At 37.6% G+C, this 24,649-nt stretch overlaps 1 protein-coding gene across 2 annotated transcripts in view; it reads right to left on the bottom strand.

Annotated features, from left to right (window-relative positions):
* Positions 1 to 24,543, bottom strand: part of WDHD1 (WD repeat and HMG-box DNA binding protein 1) — a 65,020-nt gene extending 40,477 nt beyond the window's left edge. The window contains exons 1-8 of one of the 2 annotated variants that reach the window (XM_082735059.1): positions 24,346 to 24,543; positions 24,040 to 24,132; positions 14,291 to 14,402; positions 6,943 to 7,094; positions 5,697 to 5,808; positions 5,474 to 5,524; positions 4,605 to 4,700; positions 956 to 1,048 (exon numbers count right to left, since the gene is read on the bottom strand). In XM_082735059.1, the coding sequence (XP_082591185.1) occupies positions 956 to 1,048; positions 4,605 to 4,700; positions 5,474 to 5,524; positions 5,697 to 5,808; positions 6,943 to 7,094; positions 14,291 to 14,402; positions 24,040 to 24,116 (693 nt within the window). In that variant the 5' untranslated portion in view covers positions 24,117 to 24,132; positions 24,346 to 24,543. The remainder of the gene's footprint in view (positions 1 to 955; positions 1,049 to 4,604; positions 4,701 to 5,473; positions 5,525 to 5,696; positions 5,809 to 6,942; positions 7,095 to 14,290; positions 14,403 to 24,039; positions 24,133 to 24,345) is intronic. The other variant, XM_082735060.1, reaches the window with a different exon arrangement.
* Between the last annotated feature and the right edge of the window lie 106 nt (positions 24,544 to 24,649).

Genomic DNA, 24,649 nt, shown 5'->3' with positions numbered 1-24,649 from the left:
CATATTCTGTGTAACTTCTAATTAAAGTGATTCATAAAGGCAGGACAGTTTGGCAAGACTTTCTAAATTTCTTTTTCAGTAATACTTAACTATTACTAGCAGCTATTACTTTGTTTACCATGAGAAAATTATATTGACACAATTTTAAAAGCAAAATCTAAAAACTGTTACTATCCTAGAATACAGATCATAAAAAGTACCCTCGCAACCGTCCCTTTCAAGATGAAGAGAACCACAGTGAGTGAAGTGAACCATATTAAGCCATTGCTAACTTACTGGACCTCTTGTTTCCTTGAGAGCCAAATGGGAATGTATAACAGAAAAAGAGAGAGAGAATATAGACCAATAAACTTTCCTGCCCTAACATTTCAGAGTCTATCTGTGATCACAAGTATCAATGAAACGCACTAAATAATAATGGCTAATTAATTACTGATAATGTGAAAATAACACATTCTAATATTATGTTAGGGTTAAATATGACTTCTTATAAATTAAGAGACTTTCTTATCAAATATCACAAGGAGGGAAGCCTGGGTGGCTCAGTCCGTTAAGCAGCTGCCTTCAGTTCAGGTAATGATCCCAGGGTCCTGGGACTGAGTCCTGCATCGGGCTCCTTGCTCAACGGGGAGCCGGCTTCTCCCTCTGCCTCTGCCTCTGCCTGCCACTCTGCCTGATTGTGCTCTCTCTCTCTGACAAATAAATAAAAATGAAATCTTAATTTTTTTTTCCACAAGGAAAGAGTTCACACAGAACCTAACAAAGACCTATTTACTGTCCAGTTACCTATTTACTGAGGGGGCAAAAGGTGGACACATGCACAACAATCTGGAGTTGTTCTCCATGTCCAACAATACTTCACTACAACTATATTTAGGCAAAGTGTAATACTCCTGCTAGCCTAATGAAAGTTTCACTTATAAAACCTACCTGAGGGGGAGGAAAAAAAACCTACCTGAGAGATGAAATTATCTGAAAGATCATATTGATTATTCCACGTTTCTCTTCTATATAGCTTAACAGACTTTTCCACAGGAACTGCCAGCAACTATTAGGAAAGACAAATGATTTAAACGAAAGTTTACATTAAATTAGAGAGAAAAAAAGCAAAAATAATAATAATAATAATCCAAATAAGAATACAAAACATAAAACCAAAATCGTACTTTATTTGGCAACTAACAAAACTCTGAAAAACACTTAAAATTTTGATAAGCAAAGAATGAATGATCACTCTATTGCTTGCACTGACAACCAGAGCACTTACAGTTACATATTTCTGATACTACTTCTCAGGAATCTAAGCCCTTTGGATCTAAACATCTACCTCATTTGCCAAAAGGAAAGAAACAGATCCAGAATGCTTTAAATATATTGAGAAAAGGAAGTTGATTTTTTTAGACATTCTTCCAAAAAGCAGACTAACAGAATAAAAACCATATATTCTTTCCATGTTTATACAAAAAAGAGAAAACTATGTATTATTTATGAACAGAAAAACTATGTTAACTGTATTGATTTTTAATTAATGTTTCATGAGCAAAATAAAAATACACACAAAACTCCTCAACTATCACTTTAACACAGAATGTAGTAGTCTTAAGAGTTCACATGCTACAAAGGGCATACATTAAAAGAAAGTCTCCCTCCCATCCCTAAATCCTATTTCTACTTCCCAAAGGTGCACATAAGCATAGACTGCACCAGAATACATAAGAACAGGGGTGGTTGGGTGGCTCTATTATCTTTTTCTATACACTGCCTGTTCATGTCCTTGACCATCTTTCTATTAGGATCTTACCAACTTGGTTTTTTTTTTTTTTTTTGAAAGGTTTTGGGACGCCTGGGTGGCTCAGTTTGTTAAGCGGCTGCCTTCGGCTCAGGTCATGATCCCAGCGTCCTGGGATCGAGTCCCACATCGGGCTCCTTGCTTGGCGGGAAGCCTGCTTCTCCCTCTGCCTCTGCCTGCCACTCTGTCTGCCTGTGCTTGCTCTCGCTTCTCTCTCTATGACAAATAAATAAATAAAATCTTTAAAAAAAAAAAAAAAAGAAAGGTTTTATTTTAGGGCACCTGGGTGGCTCAGTCATTAAGCATCTGCCTTCGGCTCAGGTCATGATCCCAGGGTCCTGGGATCAAGCCCCGCATTGGGTTCCCTGCTCAGTGGGAAGCCTGCTTCTCCCCCTCCCACCCCCCCCTGCCTGTGTTCCCTCTCTCGCTATATCTCTGTCAAATAAATTAATAAAATCTTTAAAAAAAAAAAAAAAGAAGGAAAAATTTTATTTTTATTTATTTTTCAAAAATCTTACTTACTTATTTCAGGGAAAGAGGAAGAACACAAGCAGGGGTAGATAGGCTGAGGGACAGACTCCCCGCTGAGCAGAGAGCCCAATGTGAGCCTCAATCCCAAAACCCTGAAATCATGACCTGAGCAATGCAACACTTAACCAACAGAGCCACCCAGGTGCCCCGAAGATTTTACTTTTAAGTAATCTCTACACCCAACGTGGGGCTCAAACTCACAACCTTGAGATCAAGATTTACATACTCTTACAAACGAGCCAGCCAGGCACCCCAGATCTTACTGATTTTTAAGAACTTTTTTTTAAAAAGACTATTTATTTCTTTGAGAGACAGTGTATGAGAGAGAAGAATAGTGGGAGGAGAGCAGAGGGACAAGCCAGCATTAAGTGTGGAGCCCAACACAGGGCTTGATCCCAGGACCCTAAGATCATGACCTGAGCCAAAGTCAGACACTTAACCTACTGAGATACCCAGGTGCCCCGACTTATAAGAACTTTCTGAATTTTAAGAAAATTAACTCTTGGGGCACCTGGGTGGCTCAGCTGGTTGAGTGTCTGCCTTTGACAGGTCATGATCTCGGGGTCCCAGGATCAAGCTCCATGTCAGGCTCCCTGCTCAGCTGGGGGGTCTGCTTCTCCTTTTCCCTCTGCAGCTCCCCAGTTGTGTATGCTCTGTCAAATGAATAAATAATAAATAAATAGAAAATTAGCTCTTTGTCATATTTTTTCAAACATTTTTCCCAGTTTGTCATTCGTTCTTTGAAATATTTCATACAAAAATGTGTGCTTTTTATACTGTCAAGTTTATTAATCTTCCTGTAAAATTTCAATTACAAAGAAAAATTGAAAGAATTATATAGCAAACATGATTCATCATGTAGTAGGAAGCCTTTAAGATGGTTCTCAAAGATTCTCAGCTCCTGGTATTCATACTCTTTGCCAATATATTTACTCAGTCTTCTTTTCTCCACCTTTCAATAAACTAACTCTTTACATACTGGATCTATTTCTCTATTTAACAGATATCTATCCATGACTCAGTGGCACCCTTTAATTCTCATAGCATCATAATATGTGTATCTGACTAGATTTGGACTCCAACACTTTTATTTTCTAAGACTTTGTTCTCCACATGGATTTTACAATAGCTCTACAGTCCCCTTCAAACATCTTACTCATATTTCACATTTGAATGTTCTCTAAACTATAGGTTAATTTAGGAAAGAACTGACATCTTTATGTTGAAAATTCCCTTCTAAAAATGGAATATATTTTTCTATTTAAGTCTTCTTTTACTCCTCTCGATAGCACGTTAAAGTTTTCATTATACAGCCCTTTCACATTTTGGTAAGTTTACCCTTGTTAATTCAGCTTTTTTGATTTCACAGTAAATGCACCATTTTCCCCACTATATTTTCTAATAATTGTTTTTTAAAAAGATTTTATTTATTTGTCAGAGAGAGAGAGCGTGAGCGAGCCAGCACAGGCAGACAGAGTGGCAGGCAGAGACAGAGAAAAGCAGGCTCCCCACAGAACAAGGAGCCTGATGTGGGACTCGATCCCAGGACGCTGAAATCATGACCTGAGCCAAAGGCAGCAGCTTAACCAACTGAGCCCCACCATATTTTCTAAATGGCTATTTTTTATATACAGGATTGTTACTGGTTTTGCATATTAGTTTGTTTCCAAATGCCATGGTGGATTTTCTTACTAATAATATTTTTCCCTCAGTTGATTTCTTAAGATCTTATATTCAACCATTTCATTTGTAAATAATGAGCATCCTCCATCCTCTTTTCAAACAATTCCTACCTTTCTATTGTCTATCAGGTGCTACTAAAATGTTAAATGCTACTAATAAGAGTGGTAGACATAACAAGACTTTCCCGAGTTGTTCCATTATATACAAAATAAAGAATATAAAATTAACTCATACAAAATGTATGCTTCAGAAAGAACCTTTACAAAGTTAACATGTTTCCTTTTTTTTTTTTTTTTTTTTTAAAGTAGGCTCCATGCCCAGCGTGAAGCCCAACCCAGGGCCTGAACCCACAATCCTGAAAAATCAAGGTCTGAGCCCACACCATCAGTCACACGCTTTAACAAAATGAGCCACCCAGGCACCCCCAAAGTTAAAATGTTTCTTAAAGCATTTCAATACTTATTGGTTGGCTTGGGCACTAAAACTTACAACCTAAATGAAACAGTTATAATTTCAAAAACTAATTCTACTATTTTCACATTCAAAGTTGACAAGAACTACAAGTAACTAAAACAAAGGTTGAAAAGTAAGAGTCACTTACCTTCCCACTTTTTGGCTGCCAAGCAAGTCTGCAGATTGATTTTGCATTTATCACATCATTGCATTTTTGTAGCAGTGGCCAACTAATAGTACAAGTCTGATATTTTAAAAAAGAAAATTTATTTCCCTTTATGAAACTTCTCCCAAAGAGATATGCAGAATGGAATATATTTCAGAGGTGCTTTCTTCAACTGACATATAGCATGAAAAAAGCAACTTGATTCACTTTCATCTAACTATGACCTAAATTACTTTAAATAATTCAGAGGTATAAAAAGCACAAATCTTAAATATTTAATTAAATAAGTGTATTTCCTATATAGAATAAGCAAACAATATACTCACTGAATACACGTATATACACACATGAAAAAAAAACTCGATACATTAAATTCTTAAAACATCTACAAAATTAAAGTTAAGAAATCTATAAAATGTTAATGTATCAAAGTCAACTCTTTAAAACAGTTCAAACATGAGCAGAAAAAACAGTGGCTATTGAGGCATACCCTGTGGGGGATACTTTCCTCATCAGCCACATTATCTCTAGAATGCCTCAGGAAGAATTAATTGTTCCCTTTGCCAATCCAGAGACCACTTCCCAACAAGTGGTAGTTCATAATAGAGTAAATATATACTGACAGATTTTTTTCCCCCACCGATTTATAAAACGTAAAACTGAAATATAAATCTATTTCCCATGTGATTGGGTATAAACACAATTACCCTTCAACACATTTTCACATTAGGTTATTATAGGATTTGATCAACTATAAAGAAAAAGAATTATTAATTTGACCCCATGCTATGTAATATCACATTTAAGGCAGAAATGAGCACAAAGTTTTAAATTCAAATTGATAAGTTTACCTGATCTGAAATTTGCCACACTTTGACAGATCCATCACAACTAGCTGATGCCTGCAAGAATAAAATAAATTTCTCTATGGTTACAACCATAATACCATAAGGTAATTGGTGCAACTGATAAACCAAATAGCCTTTTTATCAACTGTGTGAAATTTTTCACTAATTCCCTTATAATTTTAAAAATACTGAAAAAAAGAAAAGAAGAAATGGAAAAAATGATTACCAGAAAGATGTCCTTAGGATCAAAGGAAAGACTTAAAACAGGAGCATCATGTCCTCGAAATGTTTTCTGTTGGCTGCAATCCATCACATCTACAACTTTGAGTAGAAAATCACTATGAACAATAAGAGTAACGTATAACAGAGTATTAATAAATACCCATGCAAAAACCTCTCCTACATCTACCCAAATATTTCAAAATCACAATACCCAAATACCCAAATATTTCAAAATCACAAGAGTAAGTGTCATAATTTCTTTACAGCAACATGTAAAATTTGGCATCCAAATTTAAGGATCTACTTTTTAATCTTGGCTCTGTAAAGATACTAAAAACACAACTCAGGATTTCCCTTTAAAATACAAATACTTCCTAAGTGGCTTCCTTCATTACACCTTAAGCTTCTATTATTAATTAATTAATTAAAGTCCCAACCGTTTTTATTTTTAAGTCACAGCCACTTTTAAGAGCACTATGTCAGGGGCATCTGCTGGCTCAGCTGGTTAAGCAGCTAGCTCTTGATAGCGGCATAGGTCATGATCTCAGAGTCCTGGGATCCAGCCCTGTGTTGGGCTCCATGCTCAGCAGGGAGTCTGCTTGAGATTTTTCACTCTCCCTCTCTATTCCTCCCCCTCCTCATGCACATTCTCTCTAAGATAAATAAATAAATTCTAAAAAAAAAAAGTACTATGCCTTTTATTCCCCTCAGCAATTCATTAGTTCCTTTCTTTTTTCATATGACAAATAAGCATAAAGAGAAACAACAAAAATTCTGACAACTGAAGTTCTTCCCAAAATGATTTTTAAAATTTCATATCAAACTATCATGTTTCCCCAATCTTTTTCAGCATTTATTGAACAGGCTGTCTGCAAAACAGTCTATCTCAATTAACAAAGAAGCACAACGTTGCCCTCAAAAACCTTTATACTAAAGACTTGAATATAAAAATTAGGCGGGGTACCTGGTTGATTCAGTCAGTTAAACATCTGACACTTGATTTCAGCTCGGGTCATGATCTCAAGGTTGTGAGACAGAGCCCCACATCAGGCTCTGAGCTGGGCATTGAACCCACTTAAGATTCTGTCTTCCTCTCCCTCTGCCCCTCCCCACCGTGCGCGCGCGCACACACACACACACACACACACACACACACACAGGACAGAGTACTGAAAATGTTACACTGAAGCCAATGAATGAGGCCATTCTGTTCTAATATTACTTCCTTTTCAGGTATCAGAGGGCCTTACCTAGATCCAGCAGCAACTTTTCCACCATCCCCATTAAAGACCACATGGTTTGCATTTGTGGTGAAGCGAGTCAATATACCATCTGGAACTCCTTCAGGAAATGTGTGAACTTGAATAGTATTATTAGATACTGCAGTGACCAATTTCCCATTCTAAAAGAAACATTGGCAAAAAAAATCCTAATCAATTGAGTCTCTCCATACTTTAACAATCCTATAAAAAACATAAAAGCTTATAATTGTACTTAATGTCAAGAGAAAAATCATCATTCAATGTATAAGTTTCCTGAAGTACCTATTAGCAAAAAAAATTTACTTACTACCTTTACACAATTTAATTCTCACTTCATCAGCCAAATTTTTAGCCTCTGAATTTTCTTTTACTTCTGACAAGAAAATTATTTAAATAGTATTTTTATGCATCCCCAAGTGTCATGAAAGAGACTCAAGGGAGCTTTTCAGGAAAAAAAAAAAAAAAAAAAAAACATAGCTAGTCTCAGTGAGGGAACAGCACATTAGAAGGTATGGCTGGACTACAGCATTGCCACTGTGTTTCCACAATAAAATCATCAGATATCTTTGGAGTAAGTAAAATCTAAATGCAGAATCCATGGCTTCTCTTTAAAAACACTAAGTAAGAAGACAGCAGAATCAGAGGATCCTAAAAAGAATACACTTATAATGATGAACAGTGTAAAATGGTTGAGAATTACTATATTGTACAACTGGAACTAATATAACACTGTAGGTTAACTATACTGGAAGTAAAAATATAAACAACCTTTTTAAAAATAATAAAAACACTAAATGAACAGAAACTTTCAGGATCTGAAAATGATCAGCAGATACCATTGCTCTGCATAGATTTTGGTTAAGAATCATAAAAGGTCAAGTATCTGCCCTAGAACCTTAATTTTATTACTTACTTCTCTAGGAGGAACTAAGTCCTGACAGACTAAATCATCGTCTACCAATGCCTTACATGCTCTAATAAATCATAATCAATTATTGAGATTAAATGATAACTGCCAAAGAAACAAATTACTCAAGTTTATTAATAAATATCATACAGCAATAGGTCTCAGTCATATTTACATATGTAAGACCCTCCTCTTGTCTACAACACCTGCTCTCACTCCAGTGGAAAAGGAACTTGGTAATACAGTGACATTTTACTACATAGAAAAATTGGGGAAGATGTCTACATTTGTTCAAGGAACAGTACAGATGACTCAGATTTGAACTATAATATATACTTATCTTCAATTACTGGAAAATCAGTGAAAAAAACTGTTTATGCCTACTTTGTAACTACTCTTCAAGTAATTAAACAATCCACAATACACTAAATCTATCAGAAGCTAATCTAACAATAACTTAAATGTGAAAACAAGAAGAGAATTCAGGAAAAACTAACCAACTCAAGACAACACATGATGCTACATGTTCTTTGGCAAAACTGCAGAAACATCAACTATATGTATGCATGTACAGGAATTTTGCAACCTGGCTGTGCTTTACTTGGCAGAGAGATCTCTCAGTGGAATCCAACTAAGCATCCTCAGTTAGATCTAGTAAAGAATTCTGGTAACCATTAACTGGTCCTCCATTCATGTGAAAATATTAAAGTATATATCTATACTTCCTCACCCAAGAGACCTGAATAAAGGATGTGCTTTGAAGTCAATTTCCAACAAATCTACTGGGAAACCAAATCATTATCAGTCCTTTCTCAACTAGTAAAGCTAAAGAAAAGAAAACACTCAAAAAGAATCGGGGATCCGGTCAGATCACTCTTCTCCCTAGTAGACTGAGAAGAATGGGTCCAAACACAGGTTGACTTGAGCTCCAGTCCACAGTGTTCCTTTTTTCTTTTTTAATATTTTTATTTATTTATTTATTTGACAGACAGAGATTACAAGTAGGCAGAGAGGCAGACAGAGATAGAGAGGAAGAAGGAGGCTACCCGCTGAGCAGAGAGCCTGATGTGGGGCTCAATCCCAGGACCCTGGGATCATGACCGAAGGCAAAGGCTTTGACCCACTGAGCCACTCCGGCGCCCCTGACCACTGTGTTCCTTACCAACAGAGTCAACTGACCTTCAGACCTTTGACCTTTCCAAGAATAAAATGGAGGTAATTTCACATACTTCCCCGTATCTTTGTTAAAAGGCCTTGACAATGTAAAATACTATGCAAGCTTTAACTATTACTACCAGTTGATTCATCTCATTTTTACTGTTTTTGGAGAGTGATATTTTCTCCACTTTGTTCTCAAACAAAACGTCTGACCATACTTCCCTATACCAATGACTCCAAAAACAGAAAGTATATTTATAAGCAATTATATTTTAAAAGGAAATCTGTTGTAAAATTTTCAGCTTCACATGGCTGTGTGGTAAAGTCATTTCAATGAAGTACCATAAACTCTATTCCTAAAGCCAAAGAAAACATTTAAGCACAGACTATCAGACTTGTAGTGGATTAAATAATGGCCCCCAAAAGACATGCCTAAGTCCTAAATCCAGTTACCTGGATTTTTTAAAAATAGTCTTATTTAGAAATAGGGTCTTTGCACACGTAGTAAATTAAGGATCTAAATCTAATGACTGGTGTCCTTATAAGAAAATGGACAGGAGATTTGAGACACAGAGAAGAAGGCAACGTGAAGAGAGAAGCAGAGATAGGAGTGATGTATCTTCCAACTAAGGAACACTGAGGATAGCTGGCAACCCACCAGAAGCTAGAAAAAAAGGCATGGAACAGACGCTCTCTCCCTGCCCACACCTTGATTTCAGGCATCTTACCTTCTGAACTGTGAGACAATAATTTTCTGTTGTTTTAAGCCATTGAGTTTGTGAAAATTTGTTACAGCTGCCCTAGGAAACTATTACAAGACCACCTTTTTTTTCCTTCTTTACAGTTTTTTCATACACAAATAATGCAGTGCATACATACTGTATAAGAAAATTTAAAAAATGAAATTGTTCTGGCCAAAGCATGAGTTTCCCTACTCTAATGAAATAATCTCCACTAACATTTTGGGGATAAGTCTTTCTAACTTTCTTATGTACATTTATGTATATATGTATCCTTTATCTTAAACATAAGACTACACAATACAGACTACTCTGCAACTCTCTTTCATTTTTCAACTCATTGTAAATATCTTTGCAGATATATAGCGCTCACTCTTTTTTGTGGCTACATAAAAATACATTTCATGGGTCTACCAAAATTTATGAAATAGAGATGTCTGGGTGGTTCAGTTGGTTAAGCATCAGCCTTCAGCTCCAGTGATAATCCCAGGGTCCTGGGATCCAGTCCCGGACCTGGTTGGACTTCCTGTTCAGCCGGGAGCCTGCTTCTCCCTCTTCTTGCCGCCCCCCTTGGGCTTTCTCTTGCCATCTCTCAAATAAATAAATAAAAATCTTTTAAAAAAATTTTACAAAACAAATTCTCTCCTGAAGGACACTTCAATCAGTTCTAACTTATAAACAGTAATTTTAAAAATATACTTGACCACACAAATAGAAGGAATATAAGAATTTCCTCAGGGTAAAGGGTACCTGGGTGGCTCAGTTGGTTAAGCAACTGCCTTCAACTCAGGTGATGATCCCAGGATGTGGGATCAAGCCCCATGTCAGGTTCCCTGCTGAGTGGTAAGCCTGTTTCTCCCTCTGCCTGTCCCTACCCTTACATGCGCTCTCTCTGACAAATACATAAATAAAATCTTAAAAAGAAAAAAAAAAGGGGGGGCGCCTGGGTGGCTCAGTGGGTTAAACCTCTGCCTTCAGCTCGGGTCACGGTCTCGGGGTCCTGGGATTGAGTCCTGAGTTGGGCTCTCTGCTTAGCGGGGAGCCTGCTTCCCCCTCTCTCTCTGCCTGCCTCTCTGCCTACTTGTGATCTCTCTCTGTGTGTCAAATAAATAAATAAAATCTTAAAAAAAAGAATTTCCTCAAACTAAATAGCCAGAAATGACCATGTGCATTCTATGTTTTATACACAGTATGAATTCACTCCCTTTTTTTTTTTTTAATTTGAAAGGGGGCAAATGAGAGAGGGGGAAGCTCCATCCAAGGAGCAGAGGAGTATGACAAGACTCCTTGTTTGTTTGTTTTTTTTAAAGATTTTATTTACTATTTGACAGAGAGAGACACAGCCAGAGAAGGAACATAAGCAGTAGAAGTGGGAGAGGGAGAAGCAGGCTTCCTGCCAAGCAGGGAGCCCAATGGAGGGCTCCATCCCAGGACCCTGAGATCACAACCAAAGCCGAAAGCGATGCTTAACGACTGAGCCACCAAGGGGCCCAAGACTTTTTGTTGAGGACGAAGCCTGTCATGGGGTTCCATCCCACAACCCTGAGATCATGAACCAAGCTGAAATCAAAAGCAGGTCAACCTACCGAGTAGCTCAACCACTGAGTCACACAAACATCCCTCAATTTACTTCTTAAAAAGCTCCCTAAGCACACCTGGGGACTTGATTTCAGCTCAGGTCATGATCTCAGGCTCATGAGATGGAGCCCTGTGTGGGGCCTACTTAAGATTCTCTCTCTTCCCTCTGCCCCTCCCCCCACAAAAAACAAACAAACAAAAAACCTAAAACTCCCCAGTTACATTTCCAGCAACTGTTGTGCAATACTGTAAAATAATAGAAAATACATATTGCTCTCTGCCTCTTATTCCTGGCAGAGTTCCTAAAACCCTTGAAATTTCCTAAGTGATAAGACTACTAGGCAGTTTTTGCTCTAATATTTGGTCTTTGATCCCAGTTCCCGACACAAGTTCCTAAATTCCCTGAGATTTCCTGGGTGATAGAAAGACCCTTCAAAGGAGGCAATTCTTGGTGGGCTCCTGGATAGCTTCAGGATGAGGGCTGGTCATCAAAAAAAATCAAACCATTATTAGAAACAGAACTTTCAGCCTTATCCCATCATCATCCAAGAAAGGAAGAAGGGCTGGAAATGGAATTAATAATCAATTATGCCAATGTAATGAAGCCTCCATAAAAATCCCAATGGTATGAGGTTCAAAGAGCTTCTCAGTTGGTGAACACATCCCCATTAACAGGAGGGCAGAGGATCCCAACTCCATGGGGGGAAAAAAAGCCTTTCAGACCTTCCCTATGTACTTCTTCATCTGGCTGTTCACCTGTATCCTTTCTCTATATTTCACTACATAATGAACTGGTAGTAGTGTTTCCCTGAATTCTGTGAGCTACTGTAGCAAAAGACTGACTCCAAATAAGTGGGATCCTCTGATTTATAGCCAAGTAGGACAGATGCTGTGGGTAACCTGGGGACCTACTACTTGCAACTATTATCTGAAGTGGGGGTCAGTCTCATGGGACTGAGCCCCTGAACTCTAAGGTCTGTGCTCACTCCTGTCAGTGTCCAAATTGAACCGAACTGTAGGACACCCAGCCAGTATTACAGAAAATGCTTGGTGTAGGAGAAAAAACCCACACACCTGGTGCTGGAAATGTTATGAGGAAGGTAGTAGTGTGAGAATAAAGGAAAAAGATAGGAAAGTGTTCTTCCTTTACAAATACTTACTTCTCCAAACCCTCACTAATACTGGAATTAGCAATATTTTTCACCCTTGCTAATTTGATAGAAAAAAAAAATTCAATTGTTTAATTTCTACTTCTTTGCTTATTAGTGAAATTTAACTTGTATCTAATATATATTGATCATTTCTATTTTTCCTTCTGGGAATATATTTTCCATTATATATGACCATTTTTTTTTTAGATTTATTTATTTGAGAGAGAAAAAGAACACATGTGAGAATGCACAGGAGCGGGAGGGAGGAAGAGAGAAGCTCAAGCAGACTCCATGATGAACATGGAGCCTGACACAGGGCTCAATCTAAGCCTGAGACCACCACCAGAGCCAAAACCAAGAGTTAGAAGCTTAACTAACTGCACCACCCAGATGCCCCTATATAGGACAATTTTAAAAAGAACATCTTAAGTATCTAAAGACTATCTCATTCCTCTACCTTAATGAACCTGGGTTTGAAAAAAACATGAATTCTGTGAAAATACTTTTTTCTACCCAAATACAATACACTCAACTTAAAATTCATCACAAATAAAAAGCTTAGTGGTTTTTAGATACTTAGTTTGCAAAAGTCTTCTGAAAACATGTCTCCATTCTCCAAATAACCTACATATCATTCCCCTATTTACACCTTACATAAAACATTAGAGGGGCGCCTTGGTGGCTCAGTTGATTAAGTGACTGCCTTCAGCTCAGGTCATGATCCCGGAGTCCCAGGACTGAGTCCCGCCTCAGGCTCCCAGCTCCATGGGGAGTCTGCTTCTCCTTCTGACCTTCCCTCTCTCAGCTTTGCACAGTGGCACTATTGTAGTCAATGAGGTTTATCCAAGGCGCAATTATTGCTAACTGACCTCCCCTCTCATGCTCTCTCTCACTCTGTCTCTCTCTCTCTCAAATAAACAAATAAAATCTTTTTAAAAAAACCAAAAACATTAGAAATATGTATATGTCTTGAAAAAGTTAAAATATTCCTCTTTTCTTGTGTAAATGGTTGTCTAAATTAGTGAACTAAAAACCTGAGAATGCCATGGAGTTTTCTCTCAAAGGGAAATAAAGGGAACATTTAAATCTCAAAAGAAAAAGTATAATTTCTTGCAAATATTTTAATTGGTTTACCATTAATAAACCATTTATCACCTTTAATAAACCATTCAGATTTTATTTTTTTAATTTTTATTTAAGATTATTTATTTATTTGACAGAGAAATAGGGAGAATGAGGAGGCAAAGCAGCAGGCAGAGGGAGAAGGAGAAATGGGCTCTCTGCCAAGCAGGAAGCCCCATGCAGTGCTCAATCCCAATAGGACCTGAGCTGATGGCAGTCGCTTAACCAACTGAGCCGCTCAGGTGCCCCTCATTCAGATTTTAAACCCATTCAGAGGGACGCCTGGGTGGCTCAGTTGGTTCGACGACTGCCTTCGGCTCAGGTCATGATCCCGGAGTTCGGGGATCGAGTCCCGCATCGGGCTCCCAGCTCCGTGGGAGTCTGCTTCTTCCTCTGACCTTCTTCTCGCTCATGCTCTCTCTCTCACTGTCTCTCTCTCAAATGAATAAATAAAAAAAAAATTAAAAAAAAATAAATAAACCCATTCAGATTCAGATTTTACTTGTAAAAATTTTGGGAAATTTATTGTATTATTATGGTACACATTTGAATATTATGATTTCATAAGAGAAAAAAATAAAAAGCACATTCAAAACTTCAACAAAAATATTCTTTACACATTTATAAAAAATCAAACAGCAGTATCACTTCTCATGGTTTGCTATAAATGTTTCCAATACCTTCAAAGCACATGAATATGCCTTTTCTCCAACGTTAATGGACTTAGGATCATCATCATCTAAGTCTTCCCAAATCCTCACATCACCATCACTTCCACAAGTCACAATGTAACTGTGAAGGGAACACACTCATTAAAAGGTCATCCAAGTTTCAGGAAAGAAAAAAAAAAGTCACCCAGTTTCAGGCCTATTAATTTTTTGGGAATACTTTATCTTCTTTTCAATAAAATTAAAGTGTTACTCAATGTTTTCTCACTTTACATACATAGGTCTTAATAAAAAGGCCTGCTAATCTCCTATCCTATAAAACGAAAAGTGAGTTTAATGTTCCCTACAGTTTCTCCTTGGCATAAAATTCTTTATCTGGAATAATGTAAGAAAGGTGAATGGGTAATCTCTGTCAACAACAGGGACCAGGTCTACCTTGCTCACCACTGTGCCTCTAGCACAAAGCAAGCTGACATATAGAAGCCTTGATAAATATTTGTTGAATGAATAAGTGGATGGATACAAGAGCTCAGTTATCCTAAGCTGATTATCAAATGGCCACCTGTATCTCTCAAGTCTTGTTTTAAACCCATATTCCTGGTGCTTTTATTCATTTGGTATGTGTCCTGACACATATAAAAGCAAAAAATATAAAAAAGTAACATGGCAAATGGCAAAGAGAAGCCACATAAAGAACTGTAGAGGTTCATAAGAAAGGTGGTGTCTACATGGGGAAGTCAAAGGGCAGGTAGAACTGGATATGCTGAGATTGGTGAAAAGAGCAGTTCCAGAGGAAACCACATGAACCAGAATATGAAGTTAGTAAAATATGGAGGAGTTCACTTAGAGCAGAGCAGACAGTACAGGAAATTGAGAAAGAAAATGTAGATTGGGGGTCATCCTATTTACAATGATCTTAATGCAAGTGTACAAGCTTGGATTCCTTCCCTTCTATAGGAAATAAATAGAACCGTTAGTCTTTTTGTCTAGGACATTCCTTTTTTTTTCTTTTCTTAAAGTTTGTATTTATTTGCTAGAGACAGAGAGAAACCACAAGCCAGAGGGAAAAGCAGACTCTGTGCTGAGCAGGGAGCCCAAAGCGGGGCTTGATCCCAGGACTCTGTGATCATGAACTGAGCTGAAGCCAGACACTTAACCAACTGCGCCACCCAGGTGCCCCAGCTTAGGACAATCCTGATTTATGCATACAGCTGGTTTAGAATAGGTCAATTTTTTTAAATTTTAAGACATATTAGTATTGGGGCACCTGACTGGCTCTGTCAGAAGAGCCTGTGACTCTTAATCTTGGGTTGTGAGTTTGAGCTCCATGTTGGGCATAGAGGTCACTAAAAAAAAATACATAAACTTTAAAAAATAAATAAAATGTAGTATCTTTAAAAAAAAACATTAATATTATTTGCATCAAAACTGGTTAGGTGGGTTTGACAGACCTCTTTGCATTTCCAGCTTCTGCCATGATCTTGTTTACTAGTGAAACATGTACAATTAAAGAATTCTCCCTTTATCACATAAGTAAATCTAAAAGACAAGTGATAACCCATCTCCCCATTCCAATCCTTTTTTTTATTAGCATATAATGTATTGTTTGTTGCAAGGCTACAGGTCTGTGAATCATCAGTTTTACAGTACTTGATGCAACATAACTAAGACCTCCTTTTGCAGACAATAGGGACTAACAAACAAAAACTAAAGTGAAGTCAGTCAAGAGGCCTTACAGTGATTTCTTTTAGTCCTCAGTAGTGATGGGGTAAGGACTTCATATTACTGTCGCTACTGACTATTTGACCCAATCAGCCGGCCAGCAAGGGAGAAGTTGCAGGTGCCAGTTGGCAGTACCAATGGCAAATTATAGTGAAATACAGTGGAATTAATGAGAAATATATGCAACAAATAGTTAAGTTAAATAGTTAAGTTGAGCTTTTAGAGTTGCCTAAACATTCTTCTGTGTTTTTGTCATTTACTATAGGAATAAAACTAAATGTTAACTTTATTATTGATTATGCCTTTGAATGAAGTACCTTACAGTAGCAACTAAAAAAAAGCTACAAGTTTAACAAAAGTACACATTTAACAAAAAATTAAATACTACATTTCTGCTTCTCAAGAAGTTGATAATTGGAACTGTAACATGAACAAAATGTTAGTTGACGCTTATCATGGGGGCTGGATTGATAACACCAACCATATGAAGTCAGAAGACACAAAATTTCTGAAGAAACCTGAGCATCTACTTTGTAAGTTAGTAGTTATTTTGTGACTTCCTGAAAACCATGCTTCTACAGCTGCAGAGTCTGCATTTTGTCAGGCAGAACTTTTCATAATTTAGTAGTGTCCAATAGAACTTTATCTTAAAGGATGGAAATGGTCTCAAACAGGCTCCTGAGTAATTAAAGTGGGGTTTAAAATGTCACTCATGTAACTGAGGAACTGAATTTTAAATTTAATTAACTTTAATTAAAATCTAAAGAGCCACCTCTGTCTGGTGGCTATTGTACAGAACACTGCAGCATTAAAACAGATGACAGCGATTCTAAATTAATTTTGTTCATTTTTCATTTTAATTTTTCGAATTCAAGTATGAAGTAAAGTTATAGCTGTTAATACGTTGTTGCCATTAGTAAAATAATTTTTCAAACAGTTAAATGATACTGGCTTTATTTCAAAGTCATCAGAGGGTTTAAATAGAGAATCAGTCAGATTAATTCCAATAATGGCTTAGTCTTCTCTTCAGCTCATGGAAACAAAATAAAGCTTCTAGAAGTTTATTCTGTGGATGTGAAACATCTAACATTATTGGCGATTCTATATAACTTCATTTGAAAAGTTCAATGCTAAAGATAAAATTCTTTATTTTTGTACTAATACAACATTTTGGTTGAGCACAGCACTGCAGCAAAAACAATGTAATTACTGAGTTAAGAAACCTATGAAACACGTATGTACTTCAAATTGAAAGTGTAATTCATAACCAAATGCACTGTGATAATGTACCAATTAAAACAGAAGCCATAATTGTCAAATTCTGAGATCATTTTATTTATACCAGAAAAACAACACAATTTTTTTAACAAACTGATATTAAATACATAAAAATACTTCAGCATTGCATGAGGTGCTTTTTCTTCTGCCTATCATCACTTAGTATTTTTTAAATATTTGAGCCTTTGAAGAGTGACTTTTTAAAATTTAAATTCAATTAGCTAACATATAGTGATGATTAGTTCTAGATCTAGTGTTCAGTGATTCATCAGCTGTGTATAATACCCAGTACTCATCACAGCGAGTGTCCTCCTTGATGCCCATCACCAAGTAACCCCATGAAGAGTGAATTTATAAAACCTACATGTCCTATAATGATGGTATTATTATTACTGGAAACAAGTTCCCTAAGTCTTAGTAGCATCTTGCTCAAAATCAGTTAATAATTTTTAATTTAAGCATTCAACTTAAGGCTTTGAAGCTTTCAGTAAAATGCAGTTAATGAAAACAAAGCTTATGCACAGGAAGATAACTAAAACATATCCCTTCAAAAGCAAATAAGAATTGAACAAACTGTACATTAAAAGCTAAAAGACTGAATGATATAATTTTGAAACTCATTAATTGTACTCTGGAATATCTTGACCTATGAGAAGAATTTTTTGAGGGAACTCCTTTTTCAATTGTATAAATTTATGAACATATTCATAAATTTATTTTTAAAGTTTTTATTTAAAATTTTTAAATTTTAAATTAAGTACACTTAAAATTTGTGAAACATTCAAAGAAACCACACACAACTTACCTGATGAATTTTATCTTTAAAAATATTAAAGAACTAATAAAATAAAGTAAAATAAATTTTAAAAATATTGAAGACCTCACTACTGAAAAAGGATACTCTGAATACAGGTTAAAAAAAAAAACAGAACTTGTAAAAATACTGAAGGTGAAAGATTTACCTATTTAAAATAAATTTTTAAAAATTGAGACTCTTCTGGGACGCCTGGGTGGCTCAGAAGGTTGAGTTTCTGCCTTCAGCTCAGGTTGTGATCTCCAGGTCCTAGGATGGAACCTCATGTCAGACTCCCAGATCAGTGGGGAATGTGCTTCTTCCTCTCCCTCTGCCTCTCCCCCTGCTTGTGTTCTCTCTCTCTCTAATGAGTAAATAAAACCTTTACCAAAAAATAAAAACAAAATAAATAAAAATTGAGATTCTTCCATTTAACAGAATTTGCTTTGACCTTACCAGGTATGTGAGAACCTAAAGAGAGTATTTTCTGATTGAAAAGTATTATGGTCTAGGGTCACATGGGTGGCTCAGTCAGTTAAGCATCTCTGTTGGACTCAGTCATGATCCAGAGTCCTGGGATAGAGTCTGCCATCCATCAGGGCTCCCTGCTCTGCCTGCTGCTCCCCCTGCTTGCCCGCTTGTACATGGGCTCTCTCTCTCTCTGACAAATAAATAATCTTCAAAAAAAATTATGGTCTAAAAGAAAGTCACTGAAGGTCTCACTTCAAGTTCTCACTATAAATTTAACTCTGAGGAAGACTCCAATTTTATAATAAAAATAAAAAGACAATATTGAAAAAAATATTTTTCAGAAAAATATCAGCAATATCATGTTAGAGGAAAGCTAGAAAATGATTAAAGTACATGAATATGTACCAAAAATATTCTATTTATGTAAATGTTTGGATTATATGTTCAATGTTTAGAAAATCAAAGTAAAATTTTTTTTAATGTTTTAATGTCACAAATGTTTTTATGAAAAAATGTTTTGAAACAGTTTTTGAAAAGAAATGTTACAGATCTACCAAAACAGAATAATTTGCGAATCAATAAATAATTTTAAAAACTAATTTTAACTCTTGAAATTTTTCTCCTCATTCCCAAAGGTGCTCTGGTTTGGATGGTAAGAAAATCACTGTTAAGTTTCTGAGTAAAAAAACCACTGTAAGGACTAATTCTATCATGCCTTTATCCTCTTTGTGACGTAACTACAAGAAGCCAATGACTACCAAGTTATTTCTCACCATCTGGATTCTCCATCCTCACAAAGCAATGTTCTGTCCCTCATCTGACCCCCCTCTCCCTGACCCTTCCACTGGCCTCATGAAATTCACGGTCAGGCACCAGAAAAATCTCTCCATCCTCAGCTTTTTTTCCCAACATTTCTTTGGAGAACGCTGCTTCATCTTCAGCCCTCTTAAAGGGTGGCTAATTTTTCTTCTACATTCCTGTGGGGTCTATTGATGGGCCTCCCTTGCATTTCACTATTACTTCCATTCTATTGCTACAAACTATTCTTAAAAAAAAAAAAAAAAGAAAAAGAAAACAGCAAAAAACTGCTATCAAAACACTTACAAATCACTAGAGAAATCTCCCATGTTCCCTAAGAATTTTTAGCACAAGGCTGGCTCACTGTCATTCTCTAAGAACACTATTCCTATCGTAATTCTTAGTATTATCAGTATCCATTTAGACAAAGACTTACACCAAACCTTGTCTTCCACCTCATGCTCAAACCCCCATGGTCATAGCATAAATTTTGTCTTTATCAATATTGCAACTGCTTCATAACTTCAATTTCAATCACCCTAATCACTTATCTTTTCACCTTATACCCTTAATATCCTAACTTCAACAATTTTTTTACTTCTATTAGGATCTACAATCTATTGAAACTACTTCCTCACTGTCTCTCACTCCCTTCAAATTCTCACATCCCTCCTAATCTGGCTTAGATTCCAGTCTGTCCTTCAGATCACTCTTTTACCTCATCCTCAAACTCTCTGACCCTTCTTCACTGTGTCATACTTACCTGGCAAATTCCCTATCTATGCCTATTAATAAATTTGTACTTGAAGCACCTGGGTGGCTCAGTTGATTAAGTCTCTGCCCTTGGCTCAGGTCATGATCCTGGGGTCCTGGGATCGAGCACCACTGCAGGGTCCCTGCTGTGTGCTCTTTCTCTTTCTCCCTCTTCCTTAAACAAGTAAATAAAATCTTTAAAAAAAAAAAAAAAAAAAAAAAAGTTTGCACTTGCAGAGCTAAACACAGCTAGAGAAAAACACATAACTGGGTTGTCTGGTCTCACTTTAAATTTGTGATCACTAACCTAAAGTAGGCTTAGTGCTGCCCAGTATTCCACCTAACATTTCCCTAGGCCTTTCAGCTTTCCTTCTCTTCTGAACATCTATCTCATATATACTCCTCTTTCTTCAAACCTTTACTGCCTCCCACTCTTAACTTTGCTTCTTCTTTTACTCAGAAAACAGATGCAGTCTACAGAAATTGGCTGCATGTTCTCCCCATCCCATTTAGTTGCTCCTTCCTTCCACTTGTGAATTTGACCATGCTCTTACCTTTGGCCACTGTCTACCCCTTATGCACTATACTGTAGCCCCTCTCACCTACTGAAGGCTACCACTCCAGCAATTCTCCCTCTTTCTATTCTAACATCAACTTATCCCTCTCTGTCAGATCATCCCCACTCTACATATACTGTATCTCTCACCTTAAAACAAAGACCTTTCCTGACCTCAAATTCCTATCCAACTACCCTTGCTCTTTATGTGTCATCCTTACGAACTCCAGTTCCTTCCTTTCCATTTTCTTGAATCTACTGAGACAAGGTTTTCATTCTTACCACTCCATTTAAAAAGCTCAAGATCATCCAGTGCCTCCATATCACTAAATCTAATGGTGGATTCTCAGTCCTCAACTTGACCCACCACCATCTGACATAGTTTATTACTTCTCTCCCTTTTTTTAAAAAAAGAATTTATTTATTTATTTGACAGAGAGAGACACAAGAAGAGAGGGAATATAAGCAGGGGGAGTGCAAGAAGGAGAAGCAGGCTTCCACCAGAGCAGGGAGCCTGATACAGGGCTCCATCCCAGGACCCTGGGATCATGACCTGAGCCAAAGGCAGAAGTTTAACAACTGAATCACCCAGGCGCCCCACTTTATTATTTCCTTCTCCTTAAAATGCTTATATTTCAGGGCACCTGGGTGGCTCAGTGGGTTAAGCCTCTGCCTTCGGCTTGGGTCATGATCTCAGGGTCCTGGGACTGAGTCCCACATCGGGATCTCTGCTCAGCATTGAGCCTGCTTCCCCCTCTCTCCCTCTACCTGCCTCTCTGTCTACTTGTGATCTCTGTCAAATAAATAAATAAAATAAAATTTAAAAAAAGCTTCTATTTCATTTGCCTTCTAGACATCATTCTTGTCTCTTGATTTTCTGCTTTTCCAGTCACCTTTTCTTAGTCTCCTTAGCTGGATCTTCCTCTCCAATTTGATCTCTAAATATTTTGGAGTGTCCCAGAGCTTAGCCCTTGAACCTTTTTCCTTTACATTTACTCTATCCCTAGGCGATTTCATCTAAGTTCATAGCATTAAATATCTACTTATTGACAACTTCCACATGTAGATTTGCAGCCTGGACCTCAATCCTGAACTCCAGGAAACATCAGCAAAAATAGATTTCTAGGGTGCTAAGGTGGCTCAGTCGGTTAGGAGTCTGCCTTCAGCTCAGGTCATGACCCCAGGGTCCTGGGATCAAGTTCCACATCAGGCTCCCTGCTCCGTGGGGAGTCTGCTTCTCCCTCTCTTTGTACCTGCCACTCTGCCTGCTTGTGATCTCTCTCTCACACTCTAATAATAAATAAATATTTTTTTAAAAAACCATATAGATTTCTGTTTCTAGCTTACATTTATTACTTCTCCTAGCTTTCAACCCATTTTATCCAACTGTCTACATCTCTAATTGATCTCAAAGAAACATTCTAAATGTCCAAATGTAAACTCCTAATCTCCACTCTCATTCTACCTCTGAAATAATCTCTCCAAGCATTTCAGATATCTGTGAATGGCACTATCATTTCTCCAAATGTTATATCCAGAAACATAGACATTATCCCATACATCTCCCTCTCCTTCATCTTTAATGTCTGATCCACCCTATTGATTCTACCTTTTAAGTATTTCCTGAATGTATCCTTTTTTCCATACACATCTTCTCTAGTTCAAGCTTCCATCATACTCTATCAGAGTAATACAGATCCCAGTCTTTCTGCATCTACTTCTACTCCTCCAATTCATCCTCCACGTAACTTCTCAAAAACAAGAGTCTGGTCACATGTTTCTGCTTCAAATTTTTAAAATATTCCTACTGCTTTTAGAATAAAAATATTATTCTATTATTATTATAATATGTATAATATATATTATAAATATATACTTATATATAACATATAAATACATATAAATATATATTATAAACATTATTCTAATATTATCATATTAAGATTCCTTAATAAAGTACAGAAGGTCCTGGCTAGGATAACTGCTACCTACCTTCACAGATTCATCTCTCATCAGCCCCCGTATCACACTCTACATTTTGGCATCCCTAGCTTTCTTTCAGTCCTTTGAGCATGGTCCCTACCCCCACTGGAATTTTGCAGTGTTCCCTCTGTCTGGAATGCCACCATGCCACCACTACCACCTCACTGCCATCATCACCCCATCTCTTTTTACTCCCGAACGTCTACTCAATCTTCAGATCTCATCTCAAGAAACAACCCCTCAGAGAAACCTTCCCTGCTTCCTCAAGCTATATCAACTTCCCTTCAAATATACTTATCATTGCACCTATCACTTATTTCTAAACACACATTTGCTTTTGTGATTAATTTGTGCTCAATGTATGTCGATTTAAAAAGACTTCAAGGTCAATTAAGGAATAGATTGTGCTTTGTACTACTGTGCCTCTAGCCTCAACCAGACTTGACACCCAAGTATATTCTTCAGTGAAAGAATCAACACAGGAATGACTGTGGAAGCCACACAACTGGACAGTACTGCAGAGGAATGAAACTTAAAAAGGTAAAAGAGACCAGGGTTTTGGGAAAATATCACAATTTAGCAATCAAGCAGAGGAAATAAGTTGGGAAAAAAAGCTATCAAAAGGGGGTATGGGGTAACTGAGTGATGGACATTAAGAAGGGTACCTGATATAACGAGCACTGGGTATTATATTAAGACTGATGACACTGGGGCGCCTGGGTGGCTCAGTGGTTAATCGTCTGCCTTTGGTACAGGTCATGATCCCAGGGTCCTAGGACGAGTCAGGCCATCAGGCTCCCTGCTGAGCAGGAAGCCTGCTTCTCCCTCTCCCACTTCCCCAGCTTATATTCCCCTCTCTGTCAAATAAACAAATAAAATCTTTAAAAAGAAAAAAAAAAAAAAAAGACTGATGAATCACCAACCACGACCTCTGAAAGCTAAAAATACATTATATGTTAATTTTTAAAATAAATTAATTTTTTAAAAAGCTGTCAAAAGGTTAAAAACAACAATGAAAAAATGAAATAGCATTACAAAAGCCACGGAAAGATACAATACCAGAAAGATAGAACAGGCCACTGAATTTGACAAGTAGGTGATTTGACAATAAAATAATGTGGGACGCAGAGAGGAAGGCAACAAAAGAAAATTCCGGGGGAAAGGTCACATCTTTCCAACTCGCCTGGAAATATGATTTTACACTAGCTTTTCCGAGATACTAGTTCTACCATGTCGGTCCGAATTGAACAATAAATCTAAGGAAAATATGTGTGCCATTTTAGATTTCAGCCTTATTTCTCTCTACCTGGGTGAGTCATTTTAGGTTGACTACTTATCTACCTTAAAACAACAAAAGTGCTAATACTTACACCCGAAATACTGTTTTTGTTTTTCCAAGCACCTTACCTCCCCAAATCATCAAAACAGACATCTGTGTGTCCCTCTGTATGTCCAAATCTCATCGGCTTCTGTGTGGCAGGCATCTTTTCTTCTACCTACCTAAAAATGTTTTATAAAAGCTAATATTATTTTAAAGGTGAGGAAAGACAGTGACTGATGGGGAAGGGAAGTTAGTCTCCGGCGGCCCCTTTCCACCCACCCTGGTGGCACAAACAAGATATAGTAGAGGGTCTGCCAGACAATAAGCCGGGAAAAGGACACGCTTCCCTTCGGTGCGCGACACGGGCACCGGCAGCGGGAACGAGTACTCACCAACCGGACCGACCTCCTCCACTGTTGAAAAACGCGTTGCAAGAGCCAACCGAGCGCCGCTTCCCGCGCTCTGGCGAGCTCGCTACACTGCGCCTGCGCCCGCTCGCCCACGCCCAGCGCGGGGCGGGACCGAAGTCGCCGGGTGGTGGCGTCAGCGGCGCGCCGCCTGTAAAAGAAAAAGCCGGTTGCTAGGGGAGTGAGAAAGAAAGGGAGGGTGCCGAACACGGAAGTGATGGCAGCGCTTTGGGAGTAGGTGGAGGCGGTGACCGCAATGTGTGAGACAGGAACTCAGCGCCGACGGGTG

This window comes from Mustela nivalis (assembly GCF_964662115.1).
Source record: "Mustela nivalis genome assembly, chromosome: 6".
Taxonomy (NCBI): Eukaryota; Metazoa; Chordata; class Mammalia; order Carnivora; family Mustelidae; genus Mustela; species Mustela nivalis.
Note: the sequence above shows the minus strand (reverse complement) of the source record. Positions and strands in the feature narration are given on the sequence as shown.